General features: G+C 43.2%; 1 protein-coding gene across 1 annotated transcript in view; it reads left to right on the top strand.

The window, feature by feature from the left end:
* The window catches only part of LOC308199910 (uncharacterized protein), a 43,408-nt gene that overhangs the window by 11,465 nt on the left and 19,282 nt on the right, over window positions 1–12,661 (top strand). Inside the window, exons 2-4 of the mRNA XM_080604770.1 lie at window positions 4,971–5,028; window positions 5,109–5,175; window positions 6,098–6,173. Of these exons, the coding sequence (XP_080460896.1) occupies window positions 4,971–5,028; window positions 5,109–5,175; window positions 6,098–6,173 (201 nt within the window). The remainder of the gene's footprint in view (window positions 1–4,970; window positions 5,029–5,108; window positions 5,176–6,097; window positions 6,174–12,661) is intronic.

Raw genomic sequence — 12,661 nt, forward strand, 5'->3', positions numbered from 1 at the left:
TTCATATGCTCCTATCGCACAATGCTAGGTGATCCTGACTATGGTAAATAATCAATTAATAACAAAAAAGATATTTTTTTTGTCTCACCAGGTTTTTCATATGGATGTTTATGAGAAGTGCTGTCTTTCTAAAGGTTTTCTTTGCTGCTTGTTTCATGGTGTTCGTTTTTCACAGAATCACAGAATTGTAGGGGTTGGAAGGGACCTCAGGATATCATCTTAACTTATTGTAGGCAGAACCACCTCAAACTGCAGGTTGTATGCTGAGCTGAGCTGAGACATTTTGTACATAGGCATATGCTGGCTTGCAGCTGGGCTCTGACTCTTAAGACAGAGACTGGTTTCTGGTCTGTTGAAGCTGGCTTAATGCTTTGCTTGTTAAGTTTGCTCTATAGAGCTGCACCTCTATCACATAATTTGAAAAGTTTGCACACAGGAAAGATGAGGCAAAGACGACAGTTCCTGGGAATGCTCCTCCCCACCCCCAAAGGGATGGGTTACCACTGCAATTTGTTCCCAAACAAACACTCACGTTAATTTGTTTCATGTCTTCCAAATCTCAAGTGATCAAAATATTACAAGGTAAATATTTTTATTACCAGCCCTCTTCTCCCCTTTTTTTTTTTTTTTAATTTGACTTAAAGTCTAAACTAAAGTCTAAAATCAGGTGGGCAAGGGCAGCTCTTCTCCTAAATGCAGTCCCTACAACTGAAATACCTGTTGTACCTTCTACATGCAACGACCATGTGGGTGGTGCTGCGATGCCTTTCTGCTGGGGCTGGGGCAGGTGTAGCATAGATGGGGAGCTTCAGGACATAACAAGGAGACCTGTGCTGCTTGCTTCTCTGCAGATACAGCTATGACTGACACCTGCTGTGAGGCTCAAAAGACATGGGAAACTCTAGGATGTGGAGTTGAAGTAATGTATTTTATTCCTTCTAATAAGAAAGAAGACGTGAGTAGACTTTGGTTGTGACAGAACTAAAAATAATTCCTGCAGTCCTGTGAGCAGTTCGTCTGGCAATGGAAGACTTTGTCTTGGGTAGGGACAGAGAAATCATCTGCCGTCCTCGAGTATCCTGTTGCTGGAAGGCCTTCTGCTTTCTAGCAGAGTAGTTTCCATAGATGTTTCCCATGGTTTCATCTTAGTGGCTGTAGGAATACCTTCCCACTAAAACGGCACGTGAGGTGTAGCAGCACGCTCCTCGCACCGTTCCTCTGCCGGGCTGCTGGTGCTGGCGCAGGGGAGGGAGGCTTGCTTCCATCAGCAGCCGACGTTCCTCCTTAGTCCCAGGAGGACATCGTGGCATCAGCGGGATGCTGCAGGGGCAGGGTGAGCTGGCAGCATGGCATTGCTGCTCGCACTTCGCTGACTCGTGGTGTGGTTTGAACCATCCCAGCTGCTGGTTAGGCTGGACCAGGGTAAATGGGGACAAAAAGCTGGCTTCCCTTCCCCTCCTGTTGCCAACCACCCCAGATCCTCAGGTGGCGTTGCTGGTGCTCTGTCCGTGCCTGCCTGGGTGCCTGGCAGGTGGGTGAGCGCGGAGCACGTCTGAATGTGGCAGCTCGCAGAGATTTGCTTTCCGGACTGGGTAGTGAATCAGCCTGGAAAAAGCTGTTAGAGGAAGATGGTGCAGCTTCCCAGTCTGCCTGTAAATACTAATAGCAGCGGAGAAAGCTGCCAAGAAACATATACCCTCACAGCCTGGTTTCTCTTGCCTGCAATACTCCCGCTGAGCTACAGAACGCCGAATCGGTCTTTATAGACCTGCACCAGGCTCATCAGGGATTTGAATAAAAATAGATCTTAAATGATACCATCGTACAGCAGCGAGAAGTTTTAAAGAGTTGGGATGAAAACCCTGGCAGTCTGCAGCGTGTGCAGAGCCTCTTGTTTCCTTTTCTGCCAACAGCCCCGCTGGGTTAAAGAGCACCAAGCTGTATTTAATGATCCAGCTCAGCCTGGTGGCCGAGCTGCGTGCTCTGCCGTGCAGCGCGACTGGGGGGGGCTTTGGTTACTGGCAGAAAGAACAAACGCTTCCTGGCCGCTTTGTGCAAGTGCCGCTCTGCTTAGCGGGGCTGAGCAGAGGTAGCTGCGAGCACAGGCCAGGGAGAGTAAGTCCTGTCTGAGCGGGGCTGCCAAGGGAAACGCACAAACGGTGCTCAGCCAGGGCGTGGGGAAGCTGCTTCTGGGCTTGGCGTTCGGGGGGACTGGGTTTGGTGGCTTGTTTTGGGCTTTGGTTGTGTTGTGTTGCTTTAAAAAAGCAATACTTATTTTGAAGAAAAAAAGTCTTGGTCACTGTTAACTATGTTGAAGGAGGTTTTTATTTATTTATTTACTTTTTAGAGGTAGCACTGTGCAGGGGCTTTGTGCTGCCTCATTGTCCATCTTTGTAATGGAAAAAACTAGTTAAAAGATTATGAAGTTGAAAGTGTGGATCTGGGTTCTTTTCAGGGAAACCTCCCCCTGTTTCACAGGGACCAGATGTTGTCCTAACTTCCAGCATTTGCCATGTCAGCTTTACTATTTCCAGCTTTCGGTATGCTGCAACATTCAGAGAGCAGTTTTGTGGTTTCAGGGGTTGGTTGTTCTTTGCAAATAAATAAAATAAATAATGGGCTTCACGGGCCCAAGCAAGGTTTGTATAAATTTAGGCCTCTTTAGTTTCCTTAAGGTGATTGTAAAGTTCAGAATTACAAAATGTGATTTAAAAAAAAAAAAAAAGAACAATTTCTTTTTCTTCCTACAATGTGTTCTCTCAGGCTTTGACATACAGCGAAGGTAGCTTTTCAGGGATTGTGTGAAATACTGGTGTTACTCGAGAGACGCTGCACGCAGCTGCAGGACGCCTGTGTCGGCCGGCCGGGCGCTGCCCCTGCCCGGGGCTGGGACCCGGCCAGGAAGGAAGGGTGGATCTGCTCGAGACTTCCTCTCCTGCCGCCCGCGCTGCGGCTCTTGCGCTTCTCTTGCTGCTACGGGGGTGTCAGAAACGTGGGACTTAGGCCGAGGCTGGAAGGGTGGCTTCATGTCGCGTTCAGCACATCAGCCTCGGGGAAGAGCGAGGCTCCTGTGTTCCAGGAGACGCACACGCTGCTTTCACAAAACAGGCGTGATGAACAGGAGACTCCTGAGGGTTTGCTTTGGCTTCTTTTCCAGTTTATTGCTAAAACTGCAAGGAACGAACAGGCTGTCGCTGGACTTTGTCAGAGGTCCCCCTCTGCTGCCGTGTGCTGTCTGTGTGCTGGTTGTTTTGCCTGGGCGATGCCCTGCATCTGGCATGGCCCGGTCTGCGTTTCAGGCCCACACGTGTGTTTTCGGCCTTACGCACGTGCGATGAGCGCTGTGCGGGACGAAGCACAAAGGCGCGCAAGCACTGAGAAGCGGGCTGTGCGTGCCCCGTGCCGAAGGCCGTCCTCACGGTGTTACTGCCCACAGACAGGCAGCAGGGTCTCGCTGAAACGCAGCCGAAGCCGGCCGGCTGCCCGACGTGCCAGCCGTGGCCCACAGGGCCGTGCCGCAGAGACGTGGCCGTGGGCCTGCAGCCTGTGGCTGGGAAGGCAGGCAGCGGCACGGCAGGCGGCAGCTGAGGGTGGGCACCCATTGCACCAGTGTCTGTGCCGGTCGTGCTGTGCTAGAGACCTTGCTGGTGGCTGCTCTCAGCTGTTCAGCTTCCCGCAGCGCTCAGAGCTTGTGCAGTTACCGAGTGCATGCACAGCAGCCGGGAAAATGAGGTCTGCATTCGCACCTTGACTTCCTCCTCCTCGAGAAAACAGCTGAGATACTGGCTCCTTGAAAGCCATTGCCTTGCTGCTGCAACATCTGTGTCTCCTGTCAGCAGCTGCATTCACAACCCTTGTAAGCTTTTTAATCCCTTTTTTTTTTTTCTAAATATGCATGGCTGCAGGATGGATTTTTGCGGGGTATCTGCATGAGTTGCTTGGTGTCTGCTAGGTCACCAAGGTGTTTGCTGAACAGGTCGCTGTGGCTGGATCCAGACATCTTGAGTAAGATAAAGAAATAACATAAGAAATACACAAATATATAAAAGTGCACTGAATGTATAGCATATGCTGTCAAAGTAAGCGTGTTGTTTACGTGAAGTGGGTTGTTCTGGTAGCAAACAGGATTGCTGTTGTTAAACCATATTGTTCTTGGGGAGTTATCTTTTGGAGGGGAAGGGAGCAAGGCTGGTTTGGGAATATTTCCATTTCTGTTTGTCTAAGCTAGATTGCGTTTGTGCAGACAAAGGGGAATTCTGTTAACTTTGTGTGCCTTTTTTAGTTTGCCTGATACAATCTGGCTGTTGTCAGACGTGGTCACATAGTGCCGCTCTTGTGAACCTCATAAAACTGGTCCTCTGTCATCTGACAGCTTACCTCGGGCTGAAATCAAGTTCTGGGGAAGGACATATGCTCATACAAGTCAGAAAGCGGGCCATCCACAAGCAAAACTTAATGTTAAGGCTGTGCTTAGTGTTGTGCAACTGGTACTTGAGCAATGAATGAACCGTGTAAGATCATCTGATTACTACCGTCAGCAGCTGAAGAAGCAGCCTCGTCATGTGTTCTCTTTTTCTTTTCTTGTAGGAGTGATGTGGAAAAATGCAGTCATTATTCAAACAATTATATATTATGTTTCTGTAAATGTACAGTTCAGTATGAACTCTTCAGTATGGAATACAAAATCCCCTAAAACACTCAAAAAAAATCACATTTTTTTCCTCTAGGTACGTTCTTGGATGTCTTTACAACTTTTTGTCTACTAGTAAGAGATCTTTTGATTTAAATATGTGGAAGCATGGTTTCATTTGGGGGGGGGTCTGAAAGAAGGTCTGGAATCCAAAGGCTTGTCCAAACGTCCCCCCAACTCCAACTTTTCCTGCCTTATTTGTCACAGTCAGGACAATCCCACAGTCCACCCAGTCCATTTTTTTTTCCTAAATACTACTTTTTTTCTTTTCTTCTTGCAGCTGGTTAGTGGAAGATGGGACACCAATTCTGCTGCCAGCCTCTGTTGAAAAGGATTTGGTAGGGTAGAGCTAAGGAACCTAAGCAGCCTGTTTGTCGCTGCCTGTACCGCTGGAGGGTAACTTGGCTTCTTCCAGCAGCTTCTCGCGCTGTGGCATTGTGGGGGAAACTCTATATTCCACGCCGAACAGACCTGGATGGATCCAAGTAATTATCTCAGATCTTTGCTAATTGTTTCTATTCTCTCTCTTTTGGGCTTGATCCTAAGGAGTGGGGAGCACCAGTTATTCTCAGCCCCAGTTAATTGCTTCTGGCGATCCTGTTTGATAGCTCTAGGTTTATTGGCTTTCCTCCAAGTTTGCTTAACTAACAGTGCTGATCAGAACAGTATGTGAAGCTATGGATGTGTACTCAAGCATTTTCAGATCTCATTTAATTTCTGAGGCTTAACAGGATTTGTCAGGCCAAGTCATTTTCACCAAGATGAGTGACAATCACCAAGGAAATAGAGAAAGGCTCATTAGAGCAGCAAATTCAGAATTATGCATAAAGAAGCAATAACTGGTCCCACTAAATTCCCTCAGCTCTTTGACACCAAATAGCTCTCTTAATTGAATGTCGGGAGGGAGCATTTTTTTGCTCGTCTTTCCAAGCAGAAAATGATCAAATATCAACGAACCAGGACTGGGCAATTATTTTCCGGGCCCCGCTGTCATCTAATGCAAAAGTACTCTCCAAATATAACAACAGAGTGCAAATTTCTCCAACAGGCTTCTCTCCATATTTAGGCTGGAGGTGACGTATTTGTATTATTATTTTTTTTCATCCTGAGTGAAGAGTTTGAAAGGCTGTTACTGAAAATGAGACAAAGGATTTATGGTTATGTTCCTGGCTCTTAGAAGTATACATCACCATGCAAACAATGCCAAAACTTTATACACACATTCTTACAAAGCTTGAAGTACTTGTCCACTGCTCAGCGGGCTGTTGGGCTGGGACACATCTTTATCTGCAGTCCCAGGTGAGCAGGCTGTGTCTGTCTTAGGGCCCGTCTTACACTTGGCTTTTAAATATTTCTGTGCTAATGAAGCTTTGTTCCTCCTGACGTTATTGCTTAACTTTCCATGAGCCCGCCGGGGGTGGAAGGAAACCAACACTACAGCTGAGTATTTTGATGATCCAGGAACGCGCCAGCCAGCACCTCAGTAAGTACTGCTGCGAACAACTTCTTTTTTCCTAGGCTTGGTAACTTTTAAATGGATGGTACTGGCCTGAAAATTTCTGGGAAATCTGTGGGGTGTGCCACCATGGAACCCCACAGAATTCCTTGGATAAGGAACTTTATGCGACGTTAAACAACATTTAATACTTTGTCTTTTTCTCGTTAGTGCCTTCTTGCTTAAGAAAAGAACCATTTATGATATTTCCATGCAAGTGAAGGGCTGCATTGCTTCCAGTTCCATCTCAGAACAGCTGTCTTAAAGCTGAAATCTTTATATCACTGTTGGTAACAGCATTTTAAATACATTCTCTTAAAATAAACTAATAAAGAAAATCTTAAAGATATGTGTTTTACACAGTGATTTGTATATCTTATGCAAAGATATCTCACAAATCCCTGAAATGAAACAAATAGAAAACACATGTTGTATTGCCCAAACCACTCTATTGCCTCATTCTCACTGTAACATGACCTACAGTTCTCTCCATGGTGAGTGAAAAATCTTTTTATCCAAAAGAGTGTGCACGTTGTCTCTAGCTGGATGGACAGTCCCAGCCCTGGGAATTGTGTGAATGTGTTCTTTGGGTCACTAGATTTTCTGCAGAAAGAGGAAGAACCTGCCTCTGTCGATACAGATAGGAGTTTTTCTGATTTCCATAATTTCTGTTTTTCACTGGGCATGAACATTAGAAAGAATTTTTGTATTTAAATACATCCAGAAATTGTCTCTCCCTGTTCTCCTATAGCCCCTCTCCTTTCCAGCCCTTGTACGTTCCAGTTACAGTGATGTGAGTGAGAAGCCCGACACAAAGATTGATCTACACTGATCAGCTTCTTCACAATGTAAGCTGTGAGGCTGTTGAACCACAGAATCCCAATTAGAAGTTGGTCAGATTGTCATGGTGTTTAATTTGTTTTACATAGTTGTTTTCAGTCTTAAACCTATTGATTTTAACTCACTTCCAATTAAATTTATTATTTTTACCAGATGAGTAATATTTGAACTTTAGATGTGTATGCAACTTTATTTCATGGGTGTAATGATTCGAGATGGAGAACTGTTGACACAAACTCAATACTCTCTAGTTAAAAATATTAGATCATTCTTTCTAGCACCATAAGTTCCAGCCTAATTGCGCAAGAAATGGATCTTGTCTATCCGTTTTCATTTCTTTTCTTTTGGGGCTTTGGTTAAATACTATGAAATATTCATGTAGAGGTGAAAGAATTCATCTCAAAAGCTGAAATTATTTTTTTAATACAGTTCCTGTGCAAAAACCTGTTGTACATGTAATGATAACAGCTAACTGCTGCTATGTTCGTTAACCTACGTACCTGTTCTCTGGTGAGTGTGAGTTCAGAGAGAACTGCAGTTAGTGGATGGGTGCTGGAATTCTTCATGATTTTCAAATTGTTTTTGTTCACGTATATTACAACAAATGTATAGTTAAAAAAAAAAACTTGCAACAAAGAGTCTTTTCTCTGAAGGAAATCTTTTTCTTCTGATGAAACAGAATCAGAGAAAAAATAATTAGAAAGACTTCTTAACATTTATTTCTTGGAGGAGTTTTCAAAGAATAAGGATCATGATCATCTTCATTCAAAAATAAGAACAGGCATTGTGTGTTAAATAGCAGAATACATAATATTTCGTCTCTTTTTTAAAAAATATTCTATAAACTGCTTTAATACAGCTGGTGAGGAGGCAAATAAGCAAAATGGACAATTCAGTTTTTATGCGTTTTGCCTGACGATGAGTAATGGCTGGCAGTCCACCAAGCCGGCAGCAGGGATGGAAGGGTTAATAGACGCTGTAGCTATAGGCCCCGATACAGGCAGCAGCAGATCGCTGCTGATGAATTCTGGTAATGATACACGACCTGTAATTATCAAGCAATGCAAGTAACGAGCACAGAAAGGCAATAATGAACAGGGTAGTTTGGAGACGTAATTTAGGTTACAGCTCTGAAAATACGCGAGTCCCGCACCGCCAGCTGCTCAGCTCCAGCCTCCGCAGTGCTGTGCCTTGGAATAAGACTGTTTTGGAATGGACTCCTCATTTAGAACCAAGACCTGTTCTTTCAACCCATTCTGTATAGCTAGAAGTCTGATAATCAGACAGGGAGGTAGTCCTCAGTCCCAAAAGAAACCTAAATTGCTGTATTGTTTTGTTGCAGTTGAACTGCTCAAAGGTGCTGCATGAGCTGTGCGTCTCCGTGAGTGGCCTAGTGCGAGCGATTTGCAGGCTGGATTTATCTGCGAATAGTTCACCCTAGGTATAAATTTCAGTGTACAGATGGTGCTTTCTGCCAGCCCTGGTGAATGGGCACTTTCCCTGCAGGCAGGTGCCCAGCTCGCCACGCAGCCTGCTCTGGCCCGAGCGCTATCGGCCACGGGATGGGCACGCGGGATGCTCCGCTTCTGCTGGAGCCTGTCCTTTAGAAGAAAAGAATAGCATTGTTTAAACTGTTTGCAGTGTACAGGAACCATCACGGTCCTCTCTTTTTTAGTGGCCAAATTCTTGTGCTTCTTTAATACTCATCATCTTGTTGCCCAAATGCCCCAGGTGGCAGGTTGGTACAAGCGCCTGCGGGCAGAGCGCCCCGCTTCTTGCTGCTGCTGCTTTCACGGGACGGCGCTGGGAAGAATGAGAGCTCCCATACTGCTAACTCATCACAGAGACGGGCTGATGCTTATGGAAATAATTTTGTGGAGGAAGATTGATGGGAGAAGAAAAAGAAAAAGTGTATCTGCTGACACTGAGACACTTGTTAAATTTACAATTATTTCTCAAAGCTGATTTAGGGAGAAGAAACAGTCTGCAGCTTTTAAAAAAGAACAAATGCATTTTGACACATCTAATTTAAAAATTTTTTCTTTTTTTTTTTAAATCTGGTTTGCTTGGCTCATGGCACCTCTTTTATTTTTTCATAATTTCCAACAAATTAGAAGTAAAGTTAGAATAGGAAGCATACCATCTGTCACCTCGTATTCCTTAAAATTGGACTCATGCTTCATTTTGGTTGCAGAACTCCCCCCTGAGCTTCATGTGTCAGCTTCTTTCACAAGCTAAAGACATGCCTATGAAAGGTATACTTATGTATAAGATTGTTCATGGGGTCTTTCATATCAGTTTGACTACAGTTTGTTGATTCAGAATTAATAAATAGATCAGAATTGTTCGTCGTGACATCATTAGCTGAACCAAGAAGGGTGGGAACTGTAAGTTAAAAGGCTAAAACAAAGAAATACTTACAGAAATAACACAACCAACAATAATACACATTTTTGTTATAGCACAGGTCCATTGTCTGAACTATTTATTTCTTTCTTTATTTTCTCAAAAACTTCATCTTTAACAATACATAAAATGTTTGCTACGAAATGGGTGAGTTAGATCATTTCTCAGTATATCTGAGAAAGTGAGAGATTCCTTTTTGTAACTTCTAAACCTGCTCTAAAAATTTTAATTCCTTATATAGGTCCTCTCAATACCTTCTTCTTTTAAGTGGATCTTTTGTTCTCACAGTGCTGTTAAATTCAGTCTTCCTGGAAGTTCTCAAATAACATGGACTGTCTGAAATGCTGCTGCTTTTTCATTTGGGGAGAAAGCTGCTAATTAATCTGAATGTACTTGTCCCAGCTATAAATACGTGCTTTCCGATATGTACTGTCAATGGCAAGTCATTTAGGTGACATAAATTGGTTTCATGTCATTTCACATCATGCAATATGGCACCTGAAGTGCTAGGATGCCAGCTGCTCTCTGGAGATAGAAAGGACATGTGTGTTCCTCTATTTTTCTTCTTTTTTTTTTTTTTTTAAATTTAAATCATAGAAAAACAGGTAAAATAGCTTTACAATTCAATACAATTTTCCTCTTTGTACTAGTATTGCAGGGCAGCATTGCTGGATTTTCTTTTTTGTTTTTGTTCAAGGGAGTATAGGAAGCCAATGACTGCTCGCTAATTAGAGACCCCATTTGGCTGCATGCTTTGTTTTATTAGACTGTTTGGAGAATGTAATTAGCTATCAAGCCAGAATAAGGCTGTGTATCTCCAACCATACTTAATCAAAAAACGTGACTTGGTTGATATTCAGTTTTTGGTTTTAATATGAGGTTGTCCACATATTGCAATTTCAATATCTGCAGGGATTCCCCTCCCTCCGCCCCCCTTTTAAAAATCTCTGCTTGTTCTTTTCACAGTTACACTGCCAATGTTCTGTAGGAAATTACGGTGAGCAAAGCACCTCTGGTGTACTCTCAGGAAGCACAGGTGTGCTTCTATGCTGGATGCAGGATTTTCAAAATTCTCCTCATCAAACTTAACAGAATCAGAATTGGGGAAAGCTCTGTCCTTTGAAAAAAATTTTTTTTTCCAGTCATGTTAATCAGGAATCTCATAAACTAGACAACGCTGAAGAAGTCCTGGAAGAGCTAACAACAAGTGATAATTATATTTATGGATCTTATCACACCAAGGCAGATAATTCTGTTTTTGCTGTGCGATTCTAGAAAGACAAGCAAAACAACAGAATATTTCTGTTGCATTTTGTTGCTCTGATTCTCCTTTAGGTATAGGTATGCTAGAGACCAACAAATGAGGGACGGGGGGAGAAATGTTGATTTCTTCCTTTTCACTTGCATCATCTGCTTCTCAAACAAACCGCCATCTCCTTGTTTGTAGCTGTGGAGATCATAACACCACAAGGAAATTTCACTTGGTTTTAACAAAGCGCTTTGTGCTGAACAGTGTATTTAGCCATGGTTTACCTTTAGATGCATTAGTTGCTCTGAGAACAGAAGAGAGAGATCGCAGTGCCCACATTTGCCTTTGGAAGTTGCTGGCAGTCTGGCAGCAGCAGGGAAGAGAGAGGCACGAGTTTTTGGTTTTGTGGCCTTATTTTGGATAATGGCTGCTGTTTATTTTTGCCTTTTCTAATCAGTATGCTTTCTGGCAGCTTTATTTTTAATGTTATATAAAACAGACATGTGTCTGCCAGTGGAAATAAAATGACTGCACCCAAAGTATTCTAATGTGATACTAAGATCCAAATGGAAAATTTGTCACTGACTGCAGCAGGATTGGGCCCCAGCTCCGTGCTAATGAATTTTGTAGAAGAAAACATACTTGAAAGACTGATATTTCCCAGGTTCATGTAAAGAATATTTCATTGAAAGCTCTCATTCCAGTATTTAAATAAATTACAGGATGTGAAGTAAGCAGCCAGATCTTCACTGTTTTTACAGTAAAAATGTATTTTGCCCATTAGTTGTGCATTGTTTATAGGCACAAAGATGGTAATCTTATGCAAGCTACTGAAAACAATGGCAGCTTGATGTTTCAGTGTGGTAGGACACACGTTGGTATAATGTGTGTTGTAATACACATGGTGCACGCTGTATTGTACAGCTTGTTTTTAAGCTAGACAGAAAACTAACTTTTCTAGACAGAATATAACTTTTCTGAAAAGTCTTAGTCTATCCTAGTGTCTCCCAGCATCTCTGAGAAAACAGATTTCTTGTCTGTGTGTTACCACGTGGATGGCCCATTTGGAAATTCCCAGGCAGTGCATATAAGAACACACCACAGCTACAGCTCATCAGCACTGGTGCTGGACTAAGACGGTTTAGAAAATGGGCAGAGCCTGGTGACAAACGTTTTCTTAGCGAACACCCGTGCCTCTGGAACCACACTCGTAGCTTTCTGCACAGCTCTTTCCTTTCTCCTAAGCATCCATCTCCGTGCTGGTCAGCCAGGCTCTGGAGCTCTCCTCAGCAGCTTTCTCCTCACTTTTGGGGAAGAAAATTTTGAAATATTTTTTTGAAACTTAGACTAGAATATAATAAATGTGGCATTTCTTCCACATGCGGCTCCCTTACCTGCTGAGTTCACTCACTACTCCCTTTCAATTCTTAAAAAATTTACCTTATGAAGTATGTAATTACAGACATTTGCTTATTATAAGTTTGCTTATTTGTTTTATCTTAACTTTTAATTTTAATACGCAATCTGCTCACGGTCAGAATTAATGCTACTTTTTCCTTGTGGCTATGTTTTTGTAGATGACATCTCTTCTTAAGACGCACCTGCAGTTCCTGAGGATTTTGTGCAGCATCTTCATCCCCTCCTCTGTCCCGTCTTAACTCTTCTGTCATTTATTTTCTAGACACATTTTAATCCTCTGATATTTCCTTTGTGAGATCTGTCTAAGCTCATTTCACATGTAAATAACTTCTACTAGGTATCCTTTCATGGCTAACACGTCCCACAGCTTCTGCATCCAGCTGATGTTTTCTCCGCCATTGACAGAGCCGTATTCCACGACCACCTCAGTAAATAATCGTGGTTTCTCCCCATTGTCTCCTATTTTTCTACTGAAAAGAAAGAAGGATAAACGTACAACCAACTCTTCTGTTTACCACCAATGCTTTCTCCAACTTCTCCAGTTCCTGGACTTGTGCCTAGC

Source organism: Anser brachyrhynchus (genome assembly GCF_964034855.1).
Source record: "Anser brachyrhynchus genome assembly, chromosome: 9".
NCBI classification, from domain to species: domain Eukaryota; kingdom Metazoa; phylum Chordata; class Aves; order Anseriformes; family Anatidae; genus Anser; species Anser brachyrhynchus.